Genomic DNA, 27,244 nt, shown 5'->3' with positions numbered 1-27,244 from the left:
GACACCGGAGCCGCTGCTGCCGCCGCCTTTATTGCGCTAGAGAGGCCCCGCCAGCCGGTCCAGCTGCCGCGGGTTGGAGCCGCTCAGGAACCGCAGCTCCTCCTTGCCGGCCTCCGTGTGCGCTGCGGGACACAAGGTGCGTTGGGGGCGCGGGGCACCCGCGGAGCCCACGCCCGGGACCCCCTGAGTTCTGAGGAGTCCCCGTGCGGGGTCCCCAGGCTGTGCAGGGTCCCCAAGAAGGGTCCCCAGGCTGTGCAGGGTCCCTGGGGCAGGATGGCTGGTCCCCTGGGCTGTGTGGGGTCCCCATGAGGGGTCTCCTGGGCTGTGCAGGGTCCCCTGTGCTGTGCAGGGTCCCCATGATAGGATCCCTGGGCTGTGTGGATCCCCGTGAGGGGTTCCCAGGCTGTGTGGGGTTCCCAGGCTGTGTGGGGTCCCCAGGGCAGGATGGCTGGTCCCCTGGGCTGTGTGGGGTCCCCATGAGGGGTCTCCTGGGTCGTGCGGGGTCCCCTGTGCTGTGCAGGGTCCCCATGAGAGGACCCCTGGGCTGTGAAGGGTCCCCCAGGCTGTGCAGGATCCCCATGAGGGGTCCCCAGGGCAGAACAGCCAGTCCCTTGGGCTGTGCAGGGTCCCCATGAGGGGTCCCCAGGGCAGGACAGCTGGTCCCCTGGGCTGTGTGGGGTCCCATGGGCTGTGAAGGGTCCCCCAAGCTGTGCAGGGTCCCCATAAGGAGTCCCCAGGCTGTGCAGGGTCCCCAGGGCAGAACAGCCGGTCCCTCAGGCTGTGCAGGGTCCCCATGAGGGGTTCCCAGGCTGTGTGGGGTCCCCAGGGCAGGACAGCTGGTCCCATGGGCTGTGTGGGGTCCCCTGTGCTGTACAGGGTCCCCATGAGGAGTCCCCAGGCTGTGTGAGGTCCCTGCGCGGGGTCCCCCAGCAGCTACAGACCTTTCTCGTGCTGCAGCCACTTGCGCTGCAGGTAGTACTGGTAACAGCTCTCGAACTCCCGCGGGCTGTAGTTGGGGACGGGGATGGGGACGAAGGGATCCAGCGCATCGAAACCCTCCTGCACGGAAAAGCACGGGTGAGGATCGAACGAAGATCTACACGATCCCAAGGAGAGAAGAGCACCACCCGGAGCCAAACGCAACTCCTAAACCAGTATTTGTGTTTGTTTCCCAGTGTGAAGGGGGAAAAGGGAAGAAAAGAAGCCAAGACTCACCTTGCCCAGCAGCTCCTGGGGCAAATAGGCGGAACTGGGCTTGAAGAGAGCGCCGGTCTGGCTGAGGGTGGTCACCGCCGCACCTCCGCTCTGAAGGAAACGGGGTTAGAAACGCCCTGCGCCGCAAACGGCGCTTGGGAAATAAATATGGCTTGGTTCTCAACAGGCAGGGGTTTTATTCTTTGATCTTATAATTACTTCAATTCCAAAATCCTATACACACGAGTTCTAAACCGGGTTTGGTGCAGTGATTAATGTTATGTATTTGACCCGTTCTTACTCTCTCTGGGTGATGTTAACCCTCAAGTCACCTGTGCTCACCTCCTGTGCTGCGCGGATGATTTGGAGCTTTACGTTTATCGACACGGAGCTTTAATTGCTGAGAATAACGAGCCCAAAGTACAGACTGAACTCACCCAGTCGTTCATCAGCATCTTCCGTAGGTTGTACACAAGCGTCAGCTCCTCTGGAGCAACCTGGGGAAAATTGCATCACTTATTTTTACCAGTTTTTAGCTGAGACGTGAATTCCCCTGCTTTAAATCAGACTGGGAGTATAATTTGCATCTTTTTGTGCATTTTTTTCCTTGCTTTACTTCGTGTTCAGCCTTAGGGACTGAAACACCCAGCCCTTTCCTTGCTGCAACAAGATATGAACGCACAACGATGAATGGAACGCGGTGAGATCGGCAGAGATGGCGTCTTACCGGGCTTTTGTCTTCCTTCTTCAACGTGGTCCTTCCCCAGAGCGCGTTGACGCCGTCCACGGCCACCAGCAGCCGGAAGGAGCCCAGGCGGCTCTGCTGCTTGAGTTCCTTGAGCACCACGGCGACGGCGTCGCTGGCGTTCCTCACCCGCGCCAGGCCCTTCGGGGGAAACGGCACAGAGCGCACGTTGGTTTCCGTCTTAGCGCCGGGAGCTTCGGGCGCTGCCCGCCCTTGTGAAGCGGGAGGAGGATCAAACGGTTTGTTGTGCCTCGCAAAGGAACAATCTGGTGTTTGTAAGGTGTTTAGGAGCGATTTGTTCTGCGTACGCGACGGGAAATTGGAATAAAAGGTGAGAAAGCGGGAGCGCCTGCTGTTCCTCACCTGCTCCACCACCTCAGCCAGCGGCCTGCCCGCCTCCGTGCTTTCTCGCCTGCCCCACATGTATTGCTTTTGTGTTTTTATCTGCAGGCAGAGAAGTGCGATTAAACGATTAAACCGGGAGGGAAGGAGCAACAGCCGCCCCGCAGGAGGGGCTGAAACTCTTTCTTTCGCTAGAAAGATGGAATTCCAGCGAGGGGTGGGGTTTGTGGGTCCTATGCAATAGGAGGGTGTGCGCTAATACACAAAGTATTTCTCAAAAATGAGCCAGTCTCCAGTGTCAGGAAGCACCAGCACACACGGTCCCCGGGAGGTGATCCTGCGGGTGTTTTTTAGCTACAAACCTCTTTTAGGAAGCGCTCATTGGAGGTTTTGAAGTTCTTGAGCCAGGACGACGCTTGCAAAGGCTGATCCAGCCGCTCCTTCTTGTAGGAAGATTGCAAAAGCTCCCTGCAGTTTTTCACCCAGAGATGAGCTGGAAGCAAAGGAAAACGTGCTGTGTTTTGCTGTGACTTTACCCCATGCCTTTCCTCGAAGGAGCAGCGGGTGCGTTTGCTGCAGGACGCAGGGTCGGGCGCTCTCACCGTCCGGGACGTGCAGCACCAGCCAGCCCTGCCTGGCGCAGTAGTGGACCAGGTGACACAGCGTCATGGTTTTCCCCGTTCCCCGTTCGCCGTCTCCAGCGTGGACGGTCAAGGAAAGGCTCCAGAAAACCACTTCAGATCCTACTCAACCGTTAATTCTTCCACAAAAGGCATAAAGGACGTTGGAAGGGTGAAAAGGCAGGGGTGGAATTCCATCCTGCGGCAAACCCTAAGGAGTTTCTTCTCTTCGTATCCTCCCACCCCACTACACCAGAGCTGATGTTTCCCGTTTCCTTAGTTGTGAAAGCCCCAGATAACCCAAATCTGGCTTAAAATGAAAGTATCTGAGGTTCGTGAACTTCTCAGACAAGCTTTGCTGGCAACAGAGCCACCTCCACAGCAGGCAGCACAGCATCAAACCATCGCCCTCGTCCGCCTGAACCCACCCGCTTGCAGTTAAACTGCGTTCTACCGCGGTAAAAAGATACAGATCACGTATCTGACGGCCGGGTGTGCGAAGTTGGTGTTTCTCAGGTAAGTGAAAAGCTCCAGAGCGGGTTTCCGCACCATCACGCAGGCCTCGTTGAAGGTCTTGACCTGAGGAGGGGAGGAGAAGGTGGAGAAGCAGCGGGGAGCTGGCACACGTGGCCATTCCGTCACCTTCCCGTAGATCGAGGGGAGGCCGAGCGGCCTGTCAGTTCATTACAAATCACCCCCCTGGAGTTATTAACTATCTGTTCCTACACCCCAGCAGGCAGCCTGGGTGAGCTGCCCACAAAGCCTGACCCGCTCACAGCGTGGTCTGTCTCGCAACAGCTATTTTTCATTGCCAATATAAACTTATTTCATGAGACAGCTCGTTTCATGCAGAAACACAACTGTGGAAAAGTATTTGTGCCATTCAGAACTTAGAGGTGAAAAATATTGGACAGAGTGTTGCTTAAGGCGGGATCTCACGCCCCTCTGGCACTATTCTGGTTCGGTTGACTCGTCTCTTTTAATGTAGCAAATAACAGGAATAACTGCATTCTTGCAGCACAGCGCTCTCTTTTATTCTAATAAAGCATCAGTTATGCGATGGGTCTGGTTTTTTCCCCCATACCTGTCCAGCCCCTAGAAACGTGCTCTGAATTGAAGTACCTGCTGCTGGAAGCGACGGGGGAGCCCGTGCGGAAACACGGTTTTCAGCTCGTCGGGCGGGATGCGGTAGAGACGACCCTCGTGCTGCTCCGCGTGCTTGGCCTGGGGAGGAGAGCCCAGCGGTAACGCGCGGGGAGGGGCGGTGGTTCCGTTCCTCTAGATCCACAACAGCCGTGAGAACGGAACGGGGAGGGGAAGGCTCAAGCAAAGCGAGCGTCTGCGCAACAGGAGTCACAGGAACTCCACACGTTGTGTTCTGGGGGCACTGGTGGCTTCAGGAGTTTATTCCAGTCTTTTATTAGCCCACCTGGACTTCTGCTCACCACGATATTTTATCAGTAACGTGATCCCTTTTTGAGTTATCTGCTAGATTCAAATCTACGTCCTTTAAGTCTGCAACAAAACTATGTTTCCTGATTTTCTGGGGGCTGATCCAGACTTGCCTTGTATTCCCTGTTAGCTTTGCTGGAGACCCAGGGCTTAATTTACCAAGGCCCAGTTTGGTAACTCAAGCAAACTGCTCTCTAAGCTGCCTGAATGGCCAATCCAGTGTTTGCTGGTCAGTAAATCTCAGCAACAGGAAGAAAGTTCAACCCTAGCCAGCCAAGAGCTCCTCTGCTCTAAGGGGACGTTACCTGGAGATAGAATAAAGAGGAGAATTATTAAGATTTCAGTCTTTTTCCACGCACAGCTGGACTTGCAGGAGTTTTCCTGCCCATGTTGGGCAGACGAACAGCACTTGTGTTTCTGCATGGCAGCGTTATCCAAGGACTCAGTGGCAGAGCAATACTCGGTGACTGTTTTTATTCTCAGTTTCATCACCCTGGGCAAATTCCTCCGCTCCGCAGCTCCTCCATCTGTAAAGCGGGTCAGTGCCTTTATCGCCGTGCGGAGTCACTTCCGAGTTTTGCTGATGGGAAGGTACAGAAAAGCGAAGTCTTATCAAAAACTGAGGTTTTGTGTGGCCTTCTTAATCCATTTTTAATGGGACTTTACGGCGCGGGAGTCGGGGCGCAGTCGGAGCTCCTGGTTTGCCGCGGCACAGCGAGCCCGAGCAACGCTGATCTGGTAAAGGGACGGTGGTTGTCGCCGAACATCAGGCACGTGAAGTCAGGATGCCGGAGCCGGTTGCCTGGCAACATCACCGGGACAGCGGGGACAATCCTCGCCATCTGGACCCTTCTGTGCCGTCCATAGACTCCAGCGTCACGTGAGGATCATCCGCGCGCCGCCGTCTCCATGGAGACCCCGGAGGAATCGGCGCTGGAAGGCTCCAATTACACAGGCAGCAGAAAAGCACCTCAAAGGTTTATTCCCTTCATTTATTCCGCTTAATTTTGTGCTTGAGACGGAGCGTGTGAGGCTGGAATTGCGATACTAGAGAGCTGTGCTGCGCTGAGGTCATCCGGGGTGGTTTTATCCCCGTTCGTAGCCAATTTGGGGAGGTTAATCAGGGAAGAATAACCCTGGAGTTGGAACGAACGGTGTCTGATGACAATACTCGTTCTCAGGAGCTTTCAGGACTGGCTTGTGCAGGTGCCCTGCCCTGTTTTCCGTGGTTTAGATGCCCGTTTGAATGGAATTTAACCACTCGCTGTCTAACGATGGCAGCAGGAACTTACCGGGTCGTTCTCGTTGGTGTAGAAAACTGCTCTGGGTCTTTCGGCCACCGCGTGGACATCCTGGGTGACGAGGGGGCTCGCGCAGTCCTTGGCTGCCGTGCGCAGGGCGAACCCGCGGTCCAGCTGCGGGGAGAAAGGGCAAACAGACAAGAAACCGCTCAGCAGCCCAAGATGTCCAGTGAAACAGGCAGGGGTTTGCTTTGCACGCTCGCTGCGTGCAATCGCGGTCAGGACAAGGCAGCGTGCGGTACAGAATCCTGAAGGTGGCTGCTTTTAAACCATTCCCGTTCACTTAAGGTTATCATCTGCCACCATCTAGAGAGCCAAGCCTGCACCTGGAAGTGATTTCCCTCGAGATACCTGAACAACACAAGTACAGCCATTAAAATCTCATTGCTGGGAGCTCCCATTAGAATCATTGAACCATTTTGGTTGGAGAAGACCCTTACGATGATGAGTCCAAGCGTTAACCCAGCCCCGTCAGCTTCCCACAGTGTTCCTGCCTGCACTGACGAACCGTGGCTGCTACCTTGAAAGCTCAAACTGTCTCGTAATCTGTAATCGCCTCAATTATTGCGGGATTAGCGCAGTGCTGCCCACTGATTGATATTTATAATTGCAGCCCCTGTGCTGGTTTTCTTCCCTGTGTCCCTGCATACAGACTCTTCCATTAGAGCACAAACTGAAACAGCCGCTAAGCTGATTAATTCTGCCTGTAAAACCCGCCCAAAATAGGCGAGAAAGAGAGTAGAAGACAAGCATTTTATTAAGTTACGGTGAAAGAAAATATGAGCGTTGGTCAAGAAATAAAAGAAGCATATGGTCCAAAAGAGGCGGTGATCAGAGCAAGAAGAAATGAAAGCCACCTTTCCTATCTTCTGTCAGCCTTTAATGATCTTCAAAAGCCTTTTCCAACCGAAAGGAGTCCCCGATCCTGTGGTGTGATTAATGGCTGGAGCAGTTGCAGGCTGCGCTGTAAACACAGCGAGTAGTTTCCTATTTTGTGTGTGTGCGAGACGAGGGTGGCCGTAAAGCCAAGTTTAGAGCCAGGAGCAGCTGCCCGGGTTCTCCGAGGCGGTTCTGCTGCCAGCCCAGGCGCCTCGGGGCACTGCGAAGCCACGAGTGCCCCCAAGGAAGGGCCGCGTGGGATCACCCCACGTCCCTCCCAAAACACACGCTGCGGTCCTGAGCCAGCGGCCCAGCACCCTTCTTCTCTTCGGGAAGGAATTCAACCAGCTTGTGCTCAACACTAGATACCTACGCAACGATCTGCTGCGGTGGAAGGGCAGAAAACGCTTCAAATTCACTTCTGTCCCATTTCAACACCTCTTGTTCCTTTCCTCCTCGAGCCCAAATGATCAATTTGGCTCTATTTAGTTTGAAGCCCACAGAAGTGACTTAATTTACAGCCTAGAGCGAGGCGCTAAGATGCTAATTGAATACATGAGTAACCAGAGCAAGCAGCTATCGTCACCGAGAAATTCACTTAGAAGATGTCAGCTCTGGGTCAGTTCCAGCCTGGGATCGTTTTCTTTGAACATCCTGCATTCCCTCCTCCTCAAATCTCACGTGAACGTACAAATCCTCGTCCCTGACCTGCGTAGCAGTGAAGATGAAGCAAGGATGGGCTGCTTGTTCTGCCAACGTTCAGGTTTTCTGTGCGTCTCGACTCAGCTCAAGACTCGAACTGAACGACTTGTGCTTCGGAGCTTCCTTGTGGACAGCAGAAGCAGCTTCTAAGTGTCTGAAGCCACAAAATCCTTCCTCAGTCTTTGAGTGCTACAAAATTGAGCTGAGCTATCACGGATTTGAGAGGTACAGACTCGCGTTTTATGAATTACCGTGTGTCCATTTACAAAATCCACGCACGAGCACATCGGTGTGTTTAACAGGCTACAAAACCACCTTTAAGTGACCTGGAATATCGCTACTGACGTGTTTTATATTCTGATTTTATAGTAGCACCGTGCCACGTGGTCCCTTCTCCTGAAAAGCAGATTTATCACTGATCCCCTTGGCTCCACGCAGAATGCCAGCAACACATACACAGACCTTTCTGGCTCAATGTGGAGCTCTGCATAGTAAATCCTGGTGTGTACGTAAGGTTTTCAGGTGTTTTAAGGCAGTAGCGTGGATTGTATGGTAAATTTCCATCTGCAGGAGGACAGAGGAGTCTAAGCCGGATCCCTGAAATGGCAGCGAACTATCACGTGGTGTGTGGAGATTAAATCCCAAAGCCGTGTGCCGTAAGGTGGAGCTGTTCCTACACGATCCCGCGCTCGTCCCTAGGAAGAAGGCTGTTTATTTCATAGAGGCTGCCACGGTCAAGCCAGCACTCCGCAACCAGAAACAAGCGGGTATCCAGCCGTCCTCTTTAAAGGCTGCGGCTCGCTGTGTGCTTCAAAAGGCAGCAGCAAACCAACCAACTGGAGTTCTGTACCGCTAGGAACTCGTTCCAGATACGCAACGTTAATTCGTGATGCTGTTTGCAATCTAAGGAAGCTTTGCTGATAAGATAGTGGTGTTGTGGCGGAGCGAGCGCTGCTAAACCCGCCCGGAGCACTAAACCAGCTCGGGCAAAACGATCTTCCCGCCAGCAACACCAACACCGTCAGTCTTTTAACAAATGTCTTATTTAAGGCAACTATCCAGGGGACACCACGTTTTTAGAGGACTAACCTAAGCAGAACGTCACTTTTTACCATGGTAATTGTCACTCCAGGCCCCAGCACAGCTGAAGCGCTGGAAGCAGCCCCGCGCTGTTGCAGGACTTACCTTCAGGGGATGGCACAGCAGTCCTCTGAGACTCCTCAGCATGTTTTCTGCAGAGACAGAAGTGGATTTTTTTATTGTGGGTGGCTTTTATATTGTTCCATGTATCTGATGCCAGGAGAGAGTCGTTCCTCCCCAAACAGCTTGAAGTCCAGGCACACAAATAATTCAGACAAGCTGGCAAATGCTCTGCAGAAACCCACTTGACTACTGGCAAACAGCATCATTTACCTGATAAATATCCCATTAATTATGTTGGTTTTTTTTTCAGAGGGACATTGACAGAAAAACCCTTATTTTATGAGTAAAGATATTTCACTCATCTAGTGAGGACAAGTTCTCTAATTGCGGAAGGGCGTCTATTTTGACGAGATGTTAAGAACAAGGGCTACACGGCGATAGTTTTGAAGAAGCTGCAGTAAGGCAGAGCCTGAAGGTGTTTCTGTGTGAAGGGATCGGCCTGCGGAGGCTGCTTTAGTCGTTTATTTTGGGCACCCCCACCATTCAGACAGAATTCCCGTGTGACTAATGCAAGCTGTAAGGGCTCTTCCCTGGGCTTTATCTGTGTGGGAGAGGAGCTTTACCACATTAAAACCGTGGCCGCTTCGCTGATCCATACCTGGATCACGTTAAAGAACCGCCCAACTTAGCAAACCGTTCCATTACAGACAAAATACTGGTCTGCTTGTAGCCTTTAGGAAAGGATTTCTAGATTGGAATATAAGTAAAAGCAACACAGAGAACCCTGAAAGTTACATTTGCAGATATTATTGATTAATCCTAACCTATCACCTCTCCAGATTAAATTAAAACCAAATTTCTGGTTGCTTGCTGTCAATATATTTACTACCGGCTTCAGGAATCGGAAACACAGAAGACGGGACCCACTCTGAGCCGCCCGGAGTGTTACAGTCACCGGGGGACCGATGCTGTTTCAGGTACCTGTTCCCCACCCTGCGCTCTCCACCATTCTCCGTTATTGTGTTTTTCTAGATGTAGAATCATTTTGGTTGGAAAAGAGCTTTAAGATCGAGTCCAAGCGTTATCCCCATGTCCCTGAGAACCCCATCTCTGTGTATCCAACCCCTCCAGGGAGGTGACTCCAGCACTGCCCTGGGCAGCTGTTCCAACACCCACAGCCCTTTGGGGAGAAATCACCCCAAATTAACAACCTCAACCTCCCCTGGTGCAACTTGAGGCCGTTTCCCCTGCTCCTGGCGCTTGTTCCTGGGGAGCAGAGCCCGACCCCCCCGATCCACCCTCCTTTGAGGCAGCTGTAGAAACACACACAGCCCTGAGGTACCAAAGAGCCACAAGGCACACGGTCCAACCTGCGCTGGACATGGTGGCCTCCAGAACAACAAATAAAAGAACCGGGAAAGCTGAGGTTCTGGTGGTAACACCTGAACTAAAAGGCTTTTCCCGCCCCGGTTACCGGCCCCGGAGTTGCCGCTCCGTGCGGGCCCGACCGCCACATGAGCGAGCGAACGGCTGCGCCTGGGACACGGGGCCCTGCGGCCGCAGAACCGCCCCGAGCGGACGGCCGGGCCGGGCGAGCCCCTCAGGCCGGAGCCCCGGGATCCCCTCAGGCCGGAGCCCCGCGATTCCCTCAGGTGGGTGGCCCGAGGGCCCCCCAGGCCGGATCCCCGCGTTCCCCGTTCCCGCACTCACCGCCGCGCTCACCGGATCCGCCGATGACGCGCGGCCGCTACGGGTCGCGCAGGAGGCCACGCGCTGCCGCCGGCCCCGCCCACCGCCGGGCTAACGGCACCTTCCCCGCCGGGGGGCGGGGCTATCCCGGGGGGGTGTGGCCGGGCGGGGGGCGTGGCCGGGCGCGGGGCGGGCGGGGCGCCGGGCGCTCGCTCGCGGTGGAGCAGGAGCCGCCGCCATTTTGGTTTCGCTGCCTCGGCTCGGAGCACAGGGCCGAAGCGGCGGCCGGTCGCTCCGGGTCCCGCCCTGGCCCCGTCCGCGCGGGCGGCCGGGAAGATGCGGCGCGGAGGAGCCCGTCCTCGGCCCCGGCCGTGTTGTCGCTGACACGGTAAGGAGCGGGCGGGCGAGCGAGAGCGAGCGGGCGGGGACTGGGGACCGCCTCAGGCCCGGAGCCCGGGGGGAGGGGAGCCCGGCCGGGGAGCCGCCGCGGGGGCCGCCCCGCCCCGCACCGGCGCCTCAGGCGCGCGCTGCCCCGCATCCCCACGGCACCGCGGGCCTCCGCGCCTTCCCGCCCCGCCCGGCGGCGGGGTTTACCGGATCCCCGGGGCGTGTGTGTGTGTGTGTGTGTGTGTGTGGAGGGGCGGGGGGGGTCCCGGTGGTTGCGCGGGGCGGTTGCGTGAGGCGAGGCGGGGGATCCCTGACAGGCGGGCGCGCGCCGGGAGGGGGCGGGGGGATCCCTGACAGGCGGGAGCGCGCCCGGGCTGGGGGAGCGGGGGATCCCCGGCCTTGCGGGGCGGGGAGGGAACTGGGGTCCCGGTGACAGGAGCGTGTGACGGGACAACCGCGGCCTGTGCCCTGCGGGGGTGGCGGCGAGGGCCTGACAGCCGCGCTGGGGCCGCCCCGGGGCGCGGGGGGGCGGGAGATGCGCTGACAGCTGGGCCGCCGCCGCGGGGGGGAGCGGGGCAGCCCTGGCAGCGACCCCGGGGAGTCCCGGCCCCGCCAGGTGCCCGCGGCGCCTTTCAGGCCGTTTCCCGGTGCTGCGAGTCGCCACATCCCCCGAAGTTTTCGTTTTTCTGGTGGTGCGTCCCTGATGGGGGTTGCTGAGCTGATGGAGCCGGGGCGGGGGGTTCTCGCGGCTTTTTTTTGGTGCTTTTTGGGATATTGGCTGGTTTAGATCAGTGGCTTATGGACTTCTCTGCTGGCGGTCCTCCCCCAAAATCTTATTTCTGAATTTTTACTTCTGTTGGATTTCTAATCTCATTTTAACGATGGGTATTTTGGGAACCTGTTTCCCTGAAAATAAGATAGGGCCTTATATTATTTTTTGCTCCAAAAGAAGCCTTTTTTAACACGTATAGCTGGCTGGACGCTTTTTAATGAGCTCTAACTAGGACTTACTTTTTGGAGTAGGGCTTATATTTTGAGTATCCTCAAAAATCCAGAAAAATCATGCTAGGGGCTTATTTTTGGGATAGGTCTTATTTTGAGGGTGGTCCTTATTTGATGGTTGAGCCTAATGCATCGTAGCCTTGCCCATCTCTTAGTTCAGAAGCCAAAATGCGGTGCTGTCCTTTTCTTTCTATTAAACGGTCTCCTGACTTTCTAACTTCTGTTTCTCGCCCTGGGTTTGTGGTTCCTTCACCCTGTTAATTACTTAGCAGAGAACTAGAAACGACTTGGAATGTGGGTTTCCATCGGATGGCCTCGGGACACACATTCATTCTCCTGGGAGTTGCGCCTTGTCAGGAGCCACTAAGGGGAATTTGAGATAGTGGATCCTCACACTGGCTTTCCAGGCTTGGTAGGAGAGTTTTGGGGAGCAGGGACGGGCACGCGGTAAAAATTTGTGGCTTTATCTTCATACATTTAAACGTAAATACTTAGAATTTTCAAGCGCAGTGGCACCTTTTTGCGTCCTTTCCGTGCTTATTTTGAGCGCCTTCCTCACCTTGGTGTAGATGGCACCTGACAATGAGAGGTTTTGTGAGAACGTGGGAGTTTGGAGGAGTTTTTGGGGTGAATCCTTCAAGAGTTGTGTTTTCCTGTGGTCATTTCTGAGGAGCTGGAGCCCATCGCTGCTGCTTTGCCTCTGCGCGAATGGGAAGTTCTGGCAGCTGGTTGAACATATGGGTAGAGATGGGCTCTAAAATCATCATCTGGCTGCCTATTTGAGTTCTTAAGAAGCGTTCTTACTCAAAAATGAAAGCGTCAGTAGCTTTTCTAAACCCTACAAGACAGATTTTTTCTTATTTTGAGGGGGTCTAAGTACAGCTTGGTTTTAAAGACAAAATTATCTCTGCTGCTTTTTGGACTTAGGTTGCATTTGATTGCTACAGGCAGTCAACAGTCATCTAAAAAGCACTTAATGCTTAAGTGATAATGAACAGTAAAATATTTTGAGTCATAATTTACAAAAAGAAGTTTGTTTCCAGTTGTTTTCAGAAGTTTCAACTGTCCTTGAGCATACGAAGAACAGTTTAAGCCCTTGGTGCAAGAGGTAGATAGGCTTGTCGATATCAATTATAATGCTGCTGTCACGAGAAAAATGGCACATATAGTTACTGAATCTCAGTTATTTTTAAATAGATATTGTCAAATGGATTGTTGACTTGAAAAAAGAATTAATTTGCACTGCCATTGGCAAGAGGTTGAGTTTTGCCGGTGCGGACACGTTTCTTCCGCTCCAGTGGGTCATGTGTGTCACCTCAGGAGAAAACAACACCAACTCTGATGTGCGGACCTAACGTGGTGATTCTGTGACGGAGGAGTCGGGGTTTATTGCTCATTTTGTCTCCTGGCGCTACCTGTTGTGAGCACGGCTCGCGTGGGCCATAACCAAAGGCATCGCATGCATGTTTTGTCAGGAGCTAAGGGCGAAGTACTGGGTTGACCGTGTGCTTTACGTTCTTGTTTACTAGATGGGTATAAATATCAGAGGGTTTTGTATAGAAAAATCCATTGAAAGGCATTAGATGTAGGGATGGACCTCTCAGGAAGTTGTGATTCACAGATTTAGAGGCTGGGAGGATGGTCCAGAATGGACCACAGCACACTTTGGGTTTTTTCATGCTTTTCCCTAGGCAGTCAATATTGGCGAACGGGACTAACAGCTTAAGGCTGAATGAACCTTGGGTCCCATCAAATCTGGGCTTTGCTATGTGGCGTTTAGCAATTTCATATCAACGGTGAAACAACAACATTATTGGGCGAGTCAAAATTCAGTCTTGGATTTCCAGACTTCTTCACAGAATCCCAGAGTGTCAGGGGTGGAGGGGACCTGGGAAGCCCATCCAGTGCACCCCCCCCGGAGCAGGAACACTCAGCTGAGGTTCCACAGGAAGGGGTCCAGGGGGTTTGAATGTCTGCAGAGAAGGAGACTCCACAACCTCCCTGGGCAGCCTGGGCCGGGCTCTGACACCCTCACCCCCAACAAGTTGCTTCTCATCTTCCAGCGGAACCTCCTGTGTTCCAGTTTGCACCCATTGCCCCTTGTCCTGTCACTGGTGTCACCCAGCAGAGCCTGGCTCCACCCTCCTGACACTGCCCCTTTCCATCTTGATCCCCAGCAATGAGTCCCCCCTCAGTCTCCTCTTCTCCAGCTCCAGAGCCCCAGCTCCCTCAGCTTTTCTGCGTAAGGGACATCTAGATGGTTTTTAATCTTTCAGGGATCAGTATCATCGAATCTGCTGCTTTGTAAGTCCATAGTCTGTTAAACAAGACTTACAAATTAGCAGAATAAATGTGGAAAACAAAGACACAGATATGTACCTTATATCTCATAGGTAAATGCGATCTTTTCAAGTCTTGAAAGTACCAAATTGTTGGAGTTTTCAGGGTAAATTCATGCAAGCAGCAAGCGCTAAGGAACGGAAACAAGTGAAAAATCAAGGTGCAGTTCTGGCCACCTTGAGGACAGTGACAGGAAACTTGAACTTGATGAGGTGGGGAAGAAAAATCCATTTTTGGGATTCAGAGAGTCGAGATCTAATCAGGTCCCGGTTCTGAGAATAATCAGATCGGCAGGTACGTGTTCTGTGATTTCGAGGGAGGTAATTGGAGAGTCAGAGACGATTACAGCGATCGAGGCAGAACGATGATTAGGTCCAGGATTAGCATTTTTGTTGTCTGTGTGGAGAGGAGTTAATGGACAAACAAAGTGACCTGCTATGAGTTGATGAGAGCCATCAGTTTGATGACTTTGCTTCTGGGATAGTTCCCGATGCTGTGTAACCACAGAATAAGATGTTAACACAATTCTTTAATTCTCGTTGTGCACTTAGTCTCGGTCTTGCAGTTTCTAAAGTCAGTGTATAAGTGAAATTACCTCCTTAAAATCTTGTTATTAAGCATATATGGAGCCAAATACAGCACTGTGGGATGGTGACTCCACCTGGGCAGCTGTTCCAACACCCACAGCCCTTTGGGCAGAAATTACCCCAAATTTCCAACCTCAACCTCCCCTGGCGCAACTTGAGGCCGTTTCCTAATGGACTGAGCATTGGACCTTGAACTCGGAACCATCACTGATTTCCTTTCTAGCCCCCTGTGTCACACTCCGCTACCCATTATTTCTAATCCTAAAACGAGGATTTTATCACATTCCCTCTGGTCTTATGGGTAATAACGCCGGGTTTGAGTTTTTAGGGTGTTCTTAGTTGAAAAGTCATAGCCGCAGTTAGAAATCACTTTTAGCAAAGTGCCCAAAACACAAAAACAAGGTCGTTATCTCTGTAGCAAACGAACCCTCGCTTTCTAGTGATGTGCATTTTGTGTTCTTGTCCGGCCAAGAGGCTTTGGGACATAGATGTGCTGACCTGCCCCAGGCCAAGCGTCACAGGTCATTGCTGAGCTCATTGAAACCTTCTGAAACCATCGACACTCATCTGGAACCATCAAATGGGTTTTTATAGCGTTTCTTACCATTTGCGTTTAGTTCTTGTGATGCTCTTCTCAGTACTTCGCTGCTTTGGTTTTTTTTCCAACCTGCCTCTGATGTATTGAGTTTTTCAAAATGTTAGAGAGATTTTAATAAATAAAAATAGAGTGGGGTACCCAGATTTTGGTTGTGCCACCCCTTGTCTGCCCGCCGGGGATTTGAAACCCCCGCAGGAGCACATTGACTCGAATCAACTTCTGCTTTAGTTTTTTATGGCAGTTAAGATGAAAAAGCTCCCTCTAATATCTCAGGATAACTAGGTTAATTATATATACATAACAGTGTGGGCTTTTCTGTTCCCATGCTGCAGGATGTACAAATTAGTGTGTGAATATATTGGGTGATTTTTTTCCTGCTCTCCCATCCTTCTTCCTGAATTGTGGAAAGTCCTCGACTAAAAAGCAGGTTTTGTGGGATGGTGGGAAACCAATGCATACTTGGGTGAAGCTCAACTTTCCTAGTGGCTCAGATGATTAAAATCGGTTTGTCTCTGATTTCTGGGTGCTTTATAATAGGTTTCATTAGCTGGATCATTCCTTAGAAGCAGCCGTTTCGGTAGGTCTGGACTAAGAGCAGCTGGGCTCTGCTTTTCAATAAAAACTCTTATTTTGATGGTCAATATTAAAAGCCTTAATCATTATTTGAAGTGTCCCGTGGATCAACTTGAAATTGCATTATAATATTCATACACTTTTGGTTTTCACCAATCATTTAAAAGTGGGTTTACAGATAAATTGTATTTTTGTAGGAGGTTATGGGAAGGTTTGGTGTTTTGAAACATCAGCTGTGTAATTGCGCTTGTCTGAATATCCAAAATATTAATGTCTACTAGAGAATTAACATTTCCTTCTGTCTCTACAGAGTAAAAGATGCTGGCTGCCAGTAGTGGAACAGATCTTCTGTGGAACACATCTCTGTAAATCTTCCCTCCAGTTACCTGAAGGCAAATATTCCGCCTGTGATGGACCCTCGGAATACTGCTATGTTAGGCTTGGCTTCCGATTCTGACGGGTTTGCTGGGAAAAGCCCCTCTGTGGCAAACACTGGCACGGTGGTGGGCAAAGGGGAAGCCGAGCTAGAAAGTTGCGCCAAGGAAGAAGACGACGGCAAGAAGAAGAACCGGGAGGGGACCAGCGCCGAGAATGGGAAGAACGAGGCTCTGAGCGACGCGCAGCAACAGTTTTCGGTGAAAGAAACCAATTTTTCCGAGGGAAACTTGAAGCTGAAGATTGGGCTTCAAGCCAAGCGAACGAAAAAGCCTCCCAAGAACCTGGAGAATTATGTGTGCCGGCCCGCTATAAAAACCAGCATCAAGCAACCCAGAAGGGCACCCAAGAGTGGGAAGATGACAGATGAGAAGAATGAGCATTGTCCTTCGAAACAAGTGAGTCGTGTATTTATGTAGCGTTTTGCAAGTCCTAGTAAATTTAAACTGGATTTAAAAGTCTTTGGTATCTCCGCACGATCATGTTTTTATGTAGTCTCTGATACTGATAATTCCAAACTTAGAAATTATTTGATTGCCTTTCCATTGACAGGATGTGGCCGGCCAGCCACAGTCTAGGAGTTTGCCTGGATTGATGAGGACTGGGTTAGGGAGCAGTTGGGCAATCTGGACACCCATAAATCCATGGGTCCGGATGGGATGCACCGTGGGTGCTGAGGGAGCTGGCTGAGGTCATTGCTGGACCACTCTCCATCATCTTTGCCAAGTCTTGGGAAACGGGAGAGGTGCCTGAGGACTGGAGGAAAGCAAATGTCACTCCAGTCTTCAAAAGGGCAAGAAGGAGGACCCAGGTAACTATAGACTGGTCAACCTCACCTCCATCCCTGGGAAACTGATGGAATGACTTCTCCTTGATACCATCTCAAGGCAGATCAGGGATAAGAGGGTCATTAGGGGCAGTCAGCATGGCTTCACCAACTGCAAGTCGTGCTTGACCAACCTCATTGACTTTTATGAGGACATAATGAGGTGGATGGATGATGGCAGAGCGGTGGACGTGATCTCCCTTGACTTGAGTGAGGCATTGGACACAGTCTGCACAGCATCCTCACAGCTGAACTGAGGAGTGCGGTCTGGATGAGCGGGTGGTGAGGTGGAGTGTGAACTGGCTGAAGGGAAAAAGCCAGAGAGTCGTGGTCAATGGGGCAGAGTCCAGTTGAGGCCTGGATCCAGTGCAATGCCTCAGGGGTCAGTGGTGGGGCTGGTATTATTCAATATATTCATCAATGATTTGGATGAGGGAATAGAGTGACTGTCAGCAAGTTTGCTGGTGACACCAAGGTGGGAGGAGTGGGTGACACTGGAAGCTGTGCTGCCATCAGAGACCTGGACAGGCTGGAGAGCTGGGCGGGGAAAAATTGAATGAAATAGAACAAGGGCAAGTGTAGAGTCTTGAATCTGGGCAGGAACAACCCCAGGTTCCAGTGTAAGTTGGGGAATGAGCTGTTGGAGCAGTGAAAAGGGACCTGGGGGTCCTGGGGACAGCAGGGTGAGCATGAGCCAGCACTGGGCCCTTGTGGCCAGGAAGCCAATGGGACCTGGGGTGGGTTAGAAGGGGGTGGTCAGTGGGTCAGAGAGGTTCTCCTGCCCCTCTGCTCTGCCCTGGGGAGACCACACCTGGAATATTGTGTCCAGTTGTGGCCCCTCCGCTCCAGAAGGACAGGGAACTGCTGGAGAGAGTCCAGCGCAGGGCAACAAAAATGTGGCTGTGGATTTGCCGAGCTTGTCTCTAGTGTTCGGGTTTCTGTATGTGAAGGAAGGACAATTCCTTGACTCGATACCGAGAGCACGTCTGGCTGACCTACCCACACCTTTGTCTCTCACCTGCTGTACCCAGATTTAAGTTTTCATTGAGGAAGAGGATCTTCCAAACAAATAATCACAGCATGTCCTGAGTTGGAAGGGACCCACAGTGAAACATGTTGGAACGCGCCTTTTTGCTCCATCTCCTCGTTTCTCTCTGAAACTGCTGAGTGCGGTATTGTGTAGTGCTTTCTATTGCCCTTGGTTATGTAGGAAAGTTTGCTGATGAAATCACAGCCACTAACTGCGGATTTGCAAAGGAAAAAGTAACCGAGCTGAAGAGGCGTTTTGTTTTCTTTCTGAACAGTTTGAGAATCTTTTCCGCAGGATCTGGGACATAAGTTTTTGTCTTAGTCTAATTATACAAAGTCTTTTGGAATAAATATTTTAGTTTTTAGAACACAAAGTGCTATGTAATCTAGACCTTTGCACAGCTTCACACCTGGCTGAAACCCACCATCTGAAAGGCAGAATAGTACGGAATAGGTCTGGAAATCTTGACTGAAAATGCTTGTGATCCCAGAAGAACTGGTTTAAACTTTACGTGCCGTAGTCATCAGTGAAGCGGCTTGAAGTCCGTGCTTGTTTGCAGCCACAGAAGGGGAGGTAGACGGACAAAACACCTCCAAGATGTTGGGATTTGTTTCCTGGGTTTTGCTATCTTTTCAGTGACAGAATTGTCAGTAGTCTTCACAAAGCTTCCCCGCCTTAAAATCCAACGTGATGCTTTCTCTGGGATAAAACTGCATTTCTTCAAGTCCAGCAGTGACGGAGGGCGCGCTGCTCCGTGGAACCACACCACCAAAATACCGAATGTGCTGCAGGTGAGTCCAGCGTGCAGCACCAGGAGCAAAACGACAGCGAGAAACTAAATAACCCATTTATAGAGCTGCACCTGAATGTGGCCACGCCAGCCGTTGCAGCTTTCAAGTGCTGTGGGCACCGAAAACCACTTTGGAACGTATTTTGGACTGCAGATCTCTCCTTCCCTTCTCACAGAGCGATTGTTTGTGCAACAGAAGATATTTCAGGAACGCGTGGCACCTTTTTATTCTGACGCATCACGGCTCCTCGCCTCCCAGCCGGTGTTTGGTGAGGATGAGGGGTGGCTAATTTGGGGGAACTTCCTAAAATGTGATGCTCCAGCATCGTTCCCATCAGCTCGCAGCTGCCACAGAACAGCCGGGCTCAGCGCCAAGCTGCTCTCCGGAGAACAGAGTCTTTTTCACACCACGGCTTTCAAAGCAGCCGCCGATGCGACGGGCGGGTTTTGTTCTGCGACCGCAGCGGGTTTGGAGCCACCCGAGCCCACCTGATGCTCGTGGGCACCCTCCCTCAAGAGAATTTGATAGTGACGCTATCTCTGCTCTCATTACATCTTTTTTCACTTTCTGGAAACACATTGGGGCTTGTAGGGCAGTGATCGTAACAGTGAGTGAAACTGAGTTTTCAAGGATTTTAGTGTGGACCTGATAAGGAAACAGGCAGCGATGCACACATGGGCTGATCTGGTTTTACTAATTTTTAGATAACTTTCTTAAAAATACGTGTAGTTGGCGTGCACCAGCACTGCTGTGACTGGTGGCCACCGCGCCGGCCCTCACCGCGCATTGCTCGGCTCCTTCTCCGTGCCATGTGAGGTCTTCAAGTGCTGTCACCCTATAAATAGCTAGCCCAGTGTTAATGGGTTTTTAAAATAAACAGCAACAGTATTTTTGGATAATGTTTATCGTTGGGGAACAGATTAAATGGTTTATGTTTGAGGACTGGGAGCGAGCTTGGGTTTCCTTAACATCAGAAAAGCCTTGACATGTCCACTGAAAGAGATTTGCTCGAAAATGAATAGGATCATGAGGCGTGTGTTTATATACTTAACCTGTTATCAAAAGCGGGTATTAATCATCTCAACATAAAGAGATACTGTGTTACTCAGAGGGGGTCTTTGTGCTCTGTTCCTAAAGATTTTGTTTTTATGATTAACTTCTAGGACCCTTCAAAGTCGTACAAGAAAGCCGGAGAAGCTGCAACAGTTGAATTACGTATGGAAGAAGGTATACAAGTAGAAACAAATCCTTTAGCTAAGAAAGTTCCCCCATTGCACTCTGAAATGACCGATTATATAAAGTCATCTCCTCCGACCCTTATCAGTAGCCATAATTCTGACTTAAAGGATAGAACACAAATTAACGGAGCGACAACTGTAACAGAAAAATTGGCTCAGCTTATCGCAACTTGTCCCCCTTCGAAGTCTTCCAAAACAAAGCAGAAGAAGCCTGGAAACGGAACCGCGTCTGGTTTGCTGAAAGACTCTGGGAAGAAGCTGCCTGGAACCGTAACGGCAAGTGGGTTAGTTAATAAAGATTTGGTAAAGAAATTGCCGGGATCTGGTCTTGCGGTTGGTTTGGTGAATAAGGACTCAGGGAAGAAGCCGTTAGGGATCGGTAGCGCAGCCATATTGCTGAACAAGGACTCTGGGAAGAAGCCACAAGGAATCGGCCCGTTAATCGGCCTGGTTAACAAGGACTCTGGGAAGAGGCCACCAGGGATCAGCACCCCAACTGGGTTAGTTAACAAGGATTTGGGAAAGAAACAGCCGGTGACCAGCTCTGCGGTGGGATTAATCAGCAAAGATGTTGGGAGGAAACTTCTGGGCATCGGCACTCCAGCGGGATTGACGAGTAAAGAGCCTGTCAAGAAGCCGGTGGGGATTGGCCCTCCGACAGGGTTGGTTAACAAGGATGCCGGGAAGAAATTGTTGGGAATAAGTAGTCCTACAGGATTGGTGAACAAGGATTCGGGGAGAAAGATGCTGGGAACCGGGAATCCGACCGTTCCGCCCAACAAAGACTCCGGAAGGAAAACACCAGCGATCGGCAGCCCAGCGGGACCAGTGAACAAGGACTGCGGGAGGAAGGTGCCGGGAATGAGCAGTCCGGTGGGGCTGGTGAGCAAGGACTCTGGAAAGAAGCCGCCAGGAGCGGGCAATCCGGTGGGTTTGGTTAACAAGGACTCTGGAGCTCTGAAAGCAGACGCTCTCCTGCCCTCCTCGGAGCCCTTTGACCTTCCTTGCAATTCAGACCTCAGCAGCCTCGAAAGCCATGAGACTACAGATTTACTGAAGGAAAATACCACTAGCAAAACGTTTGAGAAGCATAGTATGAGACAGAGTAAAGAAAGCCTCTTGGACAAATTTTCGATTCGGAAAGAGATCGCCGATGTAGGCAAAGAGATGTTTAGTGAAGGAATCTGCGTTCCGCAGGATGCTTACTCAGCCGGTGAGAAAGGGATTTACGAAACGTCAAAGCACGAGAAACAGCCTCCAGTATATTGCACTTCACCAGACTTCAGAACAGGAGGCGCCTCAGACGTATCGACGGCAAAGTCCCCGTTCAGCGCGGTGGGAGAGGGAAACCTCCCGTCGCCTTCACCCACGGTGTCTGTTACCACCTTGAACAGGAGCCTCTCGACGACGCTGGCGTCCAGCGCCTTGCATTTGAGTTCCACGGCGGATCTCTTAGAAGGCATCTCAGACCAGATTGGCAAAACTCAGTTTTCCTCTGGCAGTACGCTTCTGAATATTAACAGAACGTTGAACCACGCTCTGAGCACTGATTTTAAAGGTGCTGATAAAGATTTGAATGATTCGAAAGCTGCTTACGTAGAAACTTCGAGAACTAGTCCTTCTACAGGGAAAAAGCCGATTTTGGCAGCTGAAACAAACATCCATGCTACTGTCACCCCTTCAGTAGTTAGTTTTACGAGCTTGTTTAGCAGCAAACAGTTCCTAAAGATCGGTGCGATAGCTGCATCGGATAAATCCTGCCAAGGAGCAAAAAACCTGAGCGCCACTCAGCAATCCAAACCTTTAAAGAAAAGGAAAGGAAGGAAGCCACGGTGGACTAAGGTGGTGTCACGCAACGCCTGTCGGCCTCCGAAAGGCCTGGAACTAGAAAGGTCAGAGCTTTTTAAAAATATTTCCTACAGCGCGCTATCGAGCGGTAACTTGGAGCAGGCCAAATTCTTGAAAAACATAGGATCGTCTTCATTCGTGGAGCATGAATTTGTCAAGCATCAGTTGCCAAAGCTGAGCGAAAGCAGCGGGCAGTCTCTGGCGCTCTTAGCCGAGGCTGACAAGCAAACTCCAAAGTTCTACAGCGCTCACAAACAGCCCTCTGGTTTGTGTATGTCCGACGATTTCTTACCTGATATGTATAAACCCAAAAGGGGAAGACCGAAATCCAAGGAGATGCCGGAGCTCGAAGGTCCTCCCAAAAGAACTCTAAAGATCCCAGCGTCCAAAGTCTTTTCGATGCAGTCGAAAGAAGAGCAGGAACCTCCCATTTTGCAGCCTGAAGTAGAAATTCCCTCCCTAAAACAGAGCTTAGCAGGACAACCTTTTCCTAAGAAGAGAGGGAGACCTAAAAGGCAGATCAGGTCATCCATTAAAATGAAGCCGCCTATCCTTTCTGTGGCACCTTTCGTTGGAACAGATAACTCGAGCAAGATGGAATCGGAGAGCGATCAACACCGAGGCGGGGACTTTTTTGAGCGAAAGGACCAACTCCGAGGGCCAGAAGAAGTCCAGAAACCTCCCATTTGCAGTATGACTGATTTGGAAGTAGACTCGGACAGAAAGGTCGCCAAGAGAAATAACGGACAGTTAATGAAAACAATTATCCGCAAAATAAATAAAATGAAGACCCTGAAGCGAAAGAAGCTTTTGAATCAGATTCTGTCTAGTACAGTGGAACCAAATAACAAAGGGAAAGTGCAATCGAAACTCCACAACACAGTGTCGACTCTTGCTGCCACGTTTGGTTCAAAATTAGGCCAGCAAATAAACGTCAGCAAGAAAGGAACCATTTATATAGGAAAAAGGAGAGGAAGGAAGCCTAAAGCTGTCCTGAACGGTATTTTAGCCGGCGGCTCCGCCGGTTTGACCGTTCTTGAGAAGTCGGCTCAACAAATCCCGGGTACGTCGCTAGGACAAGTTCTTCCCCATCTGCTGCCTTCACCGGCGGCAAATTCCGAGATTCTTCCGTCCCCGGTTTGCTCGCAGTCGTCCGCGGTGAGCGGGGGCCAGAGCCCCGCGGGCAGCGACGCGGGCTTCATCGAGCCCAGCTCAGTGCCGTACTTACACATCCACTCCCGGCAAGGGAGCGTCGTCCAGACCCTCGCCATGAAGAAAGCCGCCAAGGGAAGGAGGAGATTATCTCCCCCGACGCTGCTGCCAAACTCTCCTTCTCACCTGAGCGAGCTGACGTCGCTCAAAGAGGCCACTCCGTCCCCGGTGAGCGAGTCCCACAGCGACGAGACCATTCCCAGCGACAGCGGGATAGGAACGGACAACAACAGCACTTCGGATCGAGCCGAGAAATTCTGCGGGCAGAAGAAGAAAAGGCATTCGTTCGATCACGTTTCCCTCATCCCGCCCGAAACCTCCACCGTGCTGAGTAACCTGAAAGAAAAGCATAAACACAAATGCAAGCGCCGCAGCCACGATTACCTCAGTTACGACAAGATGAAGAGGCAGAAGCGAAAAAGGAAAAAGAAGTACCCTCAGCTTCGAGGCAGGCAGGACCCGGATTTCCTCGCCGAATTAGAGGAATTAATAAGTCGATTAAGCGAAATCCGAATAACCCACAGAAGCCACCACTTCATCCCGCGAGATTTACTGCCTACCATTTTCAGGATAAATTTCAACAGCTTCTACACTCATCCTACTTTTCCTTTAGATCCTTTGCACTACATTAGGAAACCTGATTTAAAGAAAAAGAGGGGCAGGCCTCCCAAAATGCGCGAGGCGATGGCAGAAATGCCGTTCATGCACAGCCTGAGCTTTCCTCTCTCCAGCACCGGGTTCTACCCCTCGTACGGCATGCCTTACTCTCCCTCTCCCCTCGCAGCCGCTCCCATCGGCTTAGGCTATTACGGAAGGTACCCCCCGACTCTTTATCCTCCTCCACCCTCTCCTTCTTTTACTACCCCCCTCCCGCCACCTTCCTACATGCACACGGGCCACTTGCTTCTCAACCCCACCAAATACCACAAGAAGAAGCATAAACTTTTACGCCAGGAGGCTTTTCTCACGACGAGCCGGACTCCGCTCTTGTCCATGAGCACGTACCCCAGCGTCCCACCCGAAATGGCTTACGGTTGGATGCTGGAACACAAGCACAGGCATCGCCATAAACACCGCGAGCACCGTTCTTCGGAACAGCCGCAGGTTTCCATGGACACTCTGGCGGCGAATAGCTCCTCTAGAACGGTTCTGGAGTCCTTGAAGCGCTACAGGTTCGGGAAGGAGGCCGGGGAGAGGTACAAACATAAAGACAAACACAGATGTCACATGTCGTGTCCGCACCTGTCGCCTTCCAAGGGTTTGCTAAGCAGAGACGAACAGTGGGTGCGGAGGGAGCCTTCGGAGTCTAATTCCTTAGCGCTGGGGCTGCAGACGCCGCTCCAGATTGACTGTTCAGACAATTCCCCGGCTCTGTCGCTGGGGGGATTCACTCCGAGCTCCGAGCCGCCCAGCAGCGACGAGCACACCAACCTTTTCACAAGTGCAATAGGCAGCTGCAGAGTCGCAAACTCCACGGGCGCCAGCGGCCGGAAAAAATTAACGGACAGCCCGGGACTCTTCAGCGCGCAAGACAACGCGTTAAACCGCCCCCTCCGAAAGGAGCCCTTGCCCTCTAGCGACAAGGCGCTGCAGCCGCTGGCAGGTAAGGGAGCTCTCGCCGCGCGCGCTTTCCCGCGAGTCTCGCTGCTTTACCTTGTACACGTGTGCTAGAAACGGAGGGCAGGTGTCGCTTTGGCTCTGGGAACCCTTCCAGGGTGGATTGCGGTGGATTTCGGTTGAGTTTTTGCGCGGGAGCGTCTCTGTTCTGTTAAAGCGACGTTCGTGTGGCGTTTGGGACAGACTCGCAGTGTCTCCTTGTTGAAGCAGCCCTTCCCACCAGCGCTTTCTCGCTCTGTTATAAAGCTACGCTAGGGACGCTTGCTTAGGAAAAGGTCTTTTTACGAACCATTTTTCCTGGAGAAATGAGTTAAAATTTCTCTTTATTTCTCTTTGTTTCAAAGCTCGGTTGCTTGCGTTTAGACCAGCTAACAACATTGCCATTGAAGAAAATGCTTCCTTTTTCTTTTCTAACTCTGTTTTAGTGATTTTGATAACCTCTACTGCCATAAAACGTTTGCTCCCTGACTCGAGGCCGCTCGCGACACCTCCGAGCAGTCGCTGAGTGCTGCTGGGAATGCCCGAGAGCAAAACTTGCGGTGCCGGGTTATTCAGAGCTGGGAAACCCATCTTACCCTGCAGCAAAACCCGGGCAGAGCTGCGCAGAAAATCACAGCGATGCTGCCGGGGGCTGGGAAGAGACCTCTGCTCTGAAATACATCTAACGTGAAATATAGGACTTGAAGACGTTGTGGTACAAATCTGGCTTCGGTGGCGCTTCGTGCTGTGCTTTATTATTCCAGGTGTTTGCGGGAGTGATTTTCACGTGTATCCACTTCTTTAATTGCCGTGGGCACGTTAGGGAAACCGTGTCACAAAAGAGGAACCTGCAAAAGACCAGGAGCGGCTCGTGCTCCTTCTGCTGCTGGGTAAAGAAGCCTGAGAGCTTCTCCTCCCCCTCCAGAACCTGCCCACGCTCTCCCTTCACATTCAAATCATTTCTCCAAAACCACTCGTGACTAAGATTTCACAGAGCAAAGCACCCAGTAGTGAATAATACAGATAATTAATAAAGTACATTCGTTACTCTCATCTTCCCCCTTGTGATGCTGCCGTTGCGGTGCCTCCCGCCGCCTCCCTGCTCTGTACCAAAGGGTTTCTGCTCTGTGTTTTCTTTTGGCGTTCGGAGGTTTTATGTTTTGCTGCTTTATTTTAAGGGCAGTTGGAAGCGACGTGTTTGTTTTTACATATTTATATTACTTCGCAGTATTTCATATGAGTAAAAGTCCTCGGGGCGGGGGGACATGGCAGAAAACCCATGAGATTGCTCCTCCTACAGCCACAAGAGGAATTCAAAGGGTTCCGTTTGCACTTTGCGCTTTGGTTTCAACTGCAGAGCTGGATGGTGATTCTGAAACTCTCACCAGGAAGGACTTGGATGTGTTCGTGCACTTCAGAAAGTAGCGCAGACGGAGGGGAAAACTTGCGGTGCGCTAAAGATTGTTTCCTTATGAAACCAGATCCGCTTTAGGTGCATCTTTGAGGAAACGCTGAATCGGAGCAGTTGAAATGAGTAGGCGGAGACCAGCTTTTAAAAATGGTTCTGCGCTCCGTTGCAGCTCCGTGCTCTCCGTTGCAGCTCCGTGCTCTCCGTTGCAGCTCCGTGCTCTCCGTTGCAGCTCCGTGCTCTCCGTTGCAGCTCCGTGCTCTCTGTTGCAGCTCCGTGCTCTGCTGCAGCCTCACTCTCCCTGTTGCAGCCCCTCTCCCCGTTACCCGGGGCCGTTCCCGCCCCGCTGTCCCCGTTACCCGGGGCCGTTCCCGCATCCACTGCGTGCGGGGACGCGAAACAAACGACGCACGGGAGCCCGGGGCAGCGGCGCCCCCTGCCGGCCGCTCCGCGCCGCTGCCGATGACTCCGCGCCGTTCAACGCCCCGCAGCCCTTTAGGGGAGAAATTACCCCAAATCTTCGACCTCAGCCTCCCCTGGCGCAACTCGAGGCTGCTTCCTCTCAACCTGATGCTCATTCCTTGGGAGCAGAACCCGACCCCCCCGGCTCCAGCCTTTCCAACCTGCGCGTTGGAGGAACAGACAGCACAGAAGCCCCTTTGAAGAGCCCCCAGCGCGATGCCATGCGGAAAAATCCGAAAGTCTTCACCAGGAATGGGATTCGCGACTTGAGCCAACGTCCAGCAGCCTCAGGATTGTGCCCTCATTGAAAAATAATGAGAAATAAACCCATCGATCTGCCTTGTGATATTATTTCTTCTGTCAACCAAATGTAGCTTAGGTTTTACACCATGAGCTGGCAGCATCCACGATTTAAAAGGAAGTGCAAATTTTGAGGTAAGACCGCGTCTCAAAGGAGATTTTCCTCCAGATTTTTGGGAAATCACTTGGATGCATTCCAGGATTCTCCCATCATCTTGTACCTCAGCATCTCTATTGACACAAAAGCTCGTTTGCGTGGGCGCTAATTTGCGACCTTGATGTGGAGCGGAACTTCCTCAACCTGCCGTCTCGTTTCTTTGGAGTCAGCGAAGGATCAGAACTGACCCCCCGGCACTGAGCAAACTCATCACAAACAGCACCCGCGAACTCCTCTCGGTGTCGGCAGACGCGTCTTTGCCAGTTTTGTCGCTTCACATTTCGATAGTTGTGAGATTCCTAGAGCTTTTGAAAGTGGTTTTGAGCGTCAGCAGCAGTCAGTGTGATCGCCGCTGCTCGATGTCATCTGTGATAAGCCAATATCTAA

The 27,244-nt window shown here is 51.8% G+C and overlaps 2 protein-coding genes across 4 annotated transcripts in view; one reads left to right on the top strand and one right to left on the bottom strand.

The window, feature by feature from the left end:
- Positions 1-9: 9 nt before the first annotated feature.
- DAP3 (death associated protein 3) lies at positions 10-10,187 on the bottom strand. The gene is made up of 13 exons (XM_065857744.2): positions 10,089-10,187; positions 8,421-8,467; positions 5,646-5,768; positions 4,024-4,125; positions 3,372-3,480; positions 2,884-2,976; positions 2,644-2,774; positions 2,303-2,383; positions 1,922-2,080; positions 1,632-1,691; positions 1,216-1,305; positions 942-1,059; positions 10-122 (listed from the first exon to the last, which is right to left on the bottom strand). Exons 2-13 carry the CDS (start codon positions 8,460-8,462, stop codon positions 37-39), a joined length of 1,194 nt encoding a protein of 397 aa, XP_065713816.1. The 5' UTR covers positions 8,463-8,467; positions 10,089-10,187; the 3' UTR covers positions 10-36.
- ASH1L (ASH1 like histone lysine methyltransferase) overlaps positions 5,764-27,244 on the top strand; it is a 41,122-nt gene continuing 19,641 nt past the window's right edge. For 2 of the 3 annotated variants that reach the window (XM_071800281.1, XM_071800279.1), the window contains exons 1-3: positions 5,764-9,355; positions 15,865-16,387; positions 19,800-24,537. In XM_071800281.1, the coding sequence (XP_071656382.1) occupies positions 15,965-16,387; positions 19,800-24,537 (5,161 nt within the window). In that variant the 5' untranslated portion in view covers positions 5,764-9,355; positions 15,865-15,964. Of the gene's footprint in view, positions 9,356-10,282; positions 10,456-15,864; positions 16,388-19,799; positions 24,538-27,244 lie in introns of those variants that run through there. The other variant, XM_071800280.1, reaches the window with a different exon arrangement.

The sequence above is a fragment of the Patagioenas fasciata genome, chromosome 30, assembly GCF_037038585.1.
Source record: "Patagioenas fasciata isolate bPatFas1 chromosome 30, bPatFas1.hap1, whole genome shotgun sequence".
NCBI classification, from domain to species: Eukaryota; Metazoa; Chordata; class Aves; order Columbiformes; family Columbidae; genus Patagioenas; species Patagioenas fasciata.
This window is presented reverse-complemented; position numbering and strand designations above follow the sequence as displayed.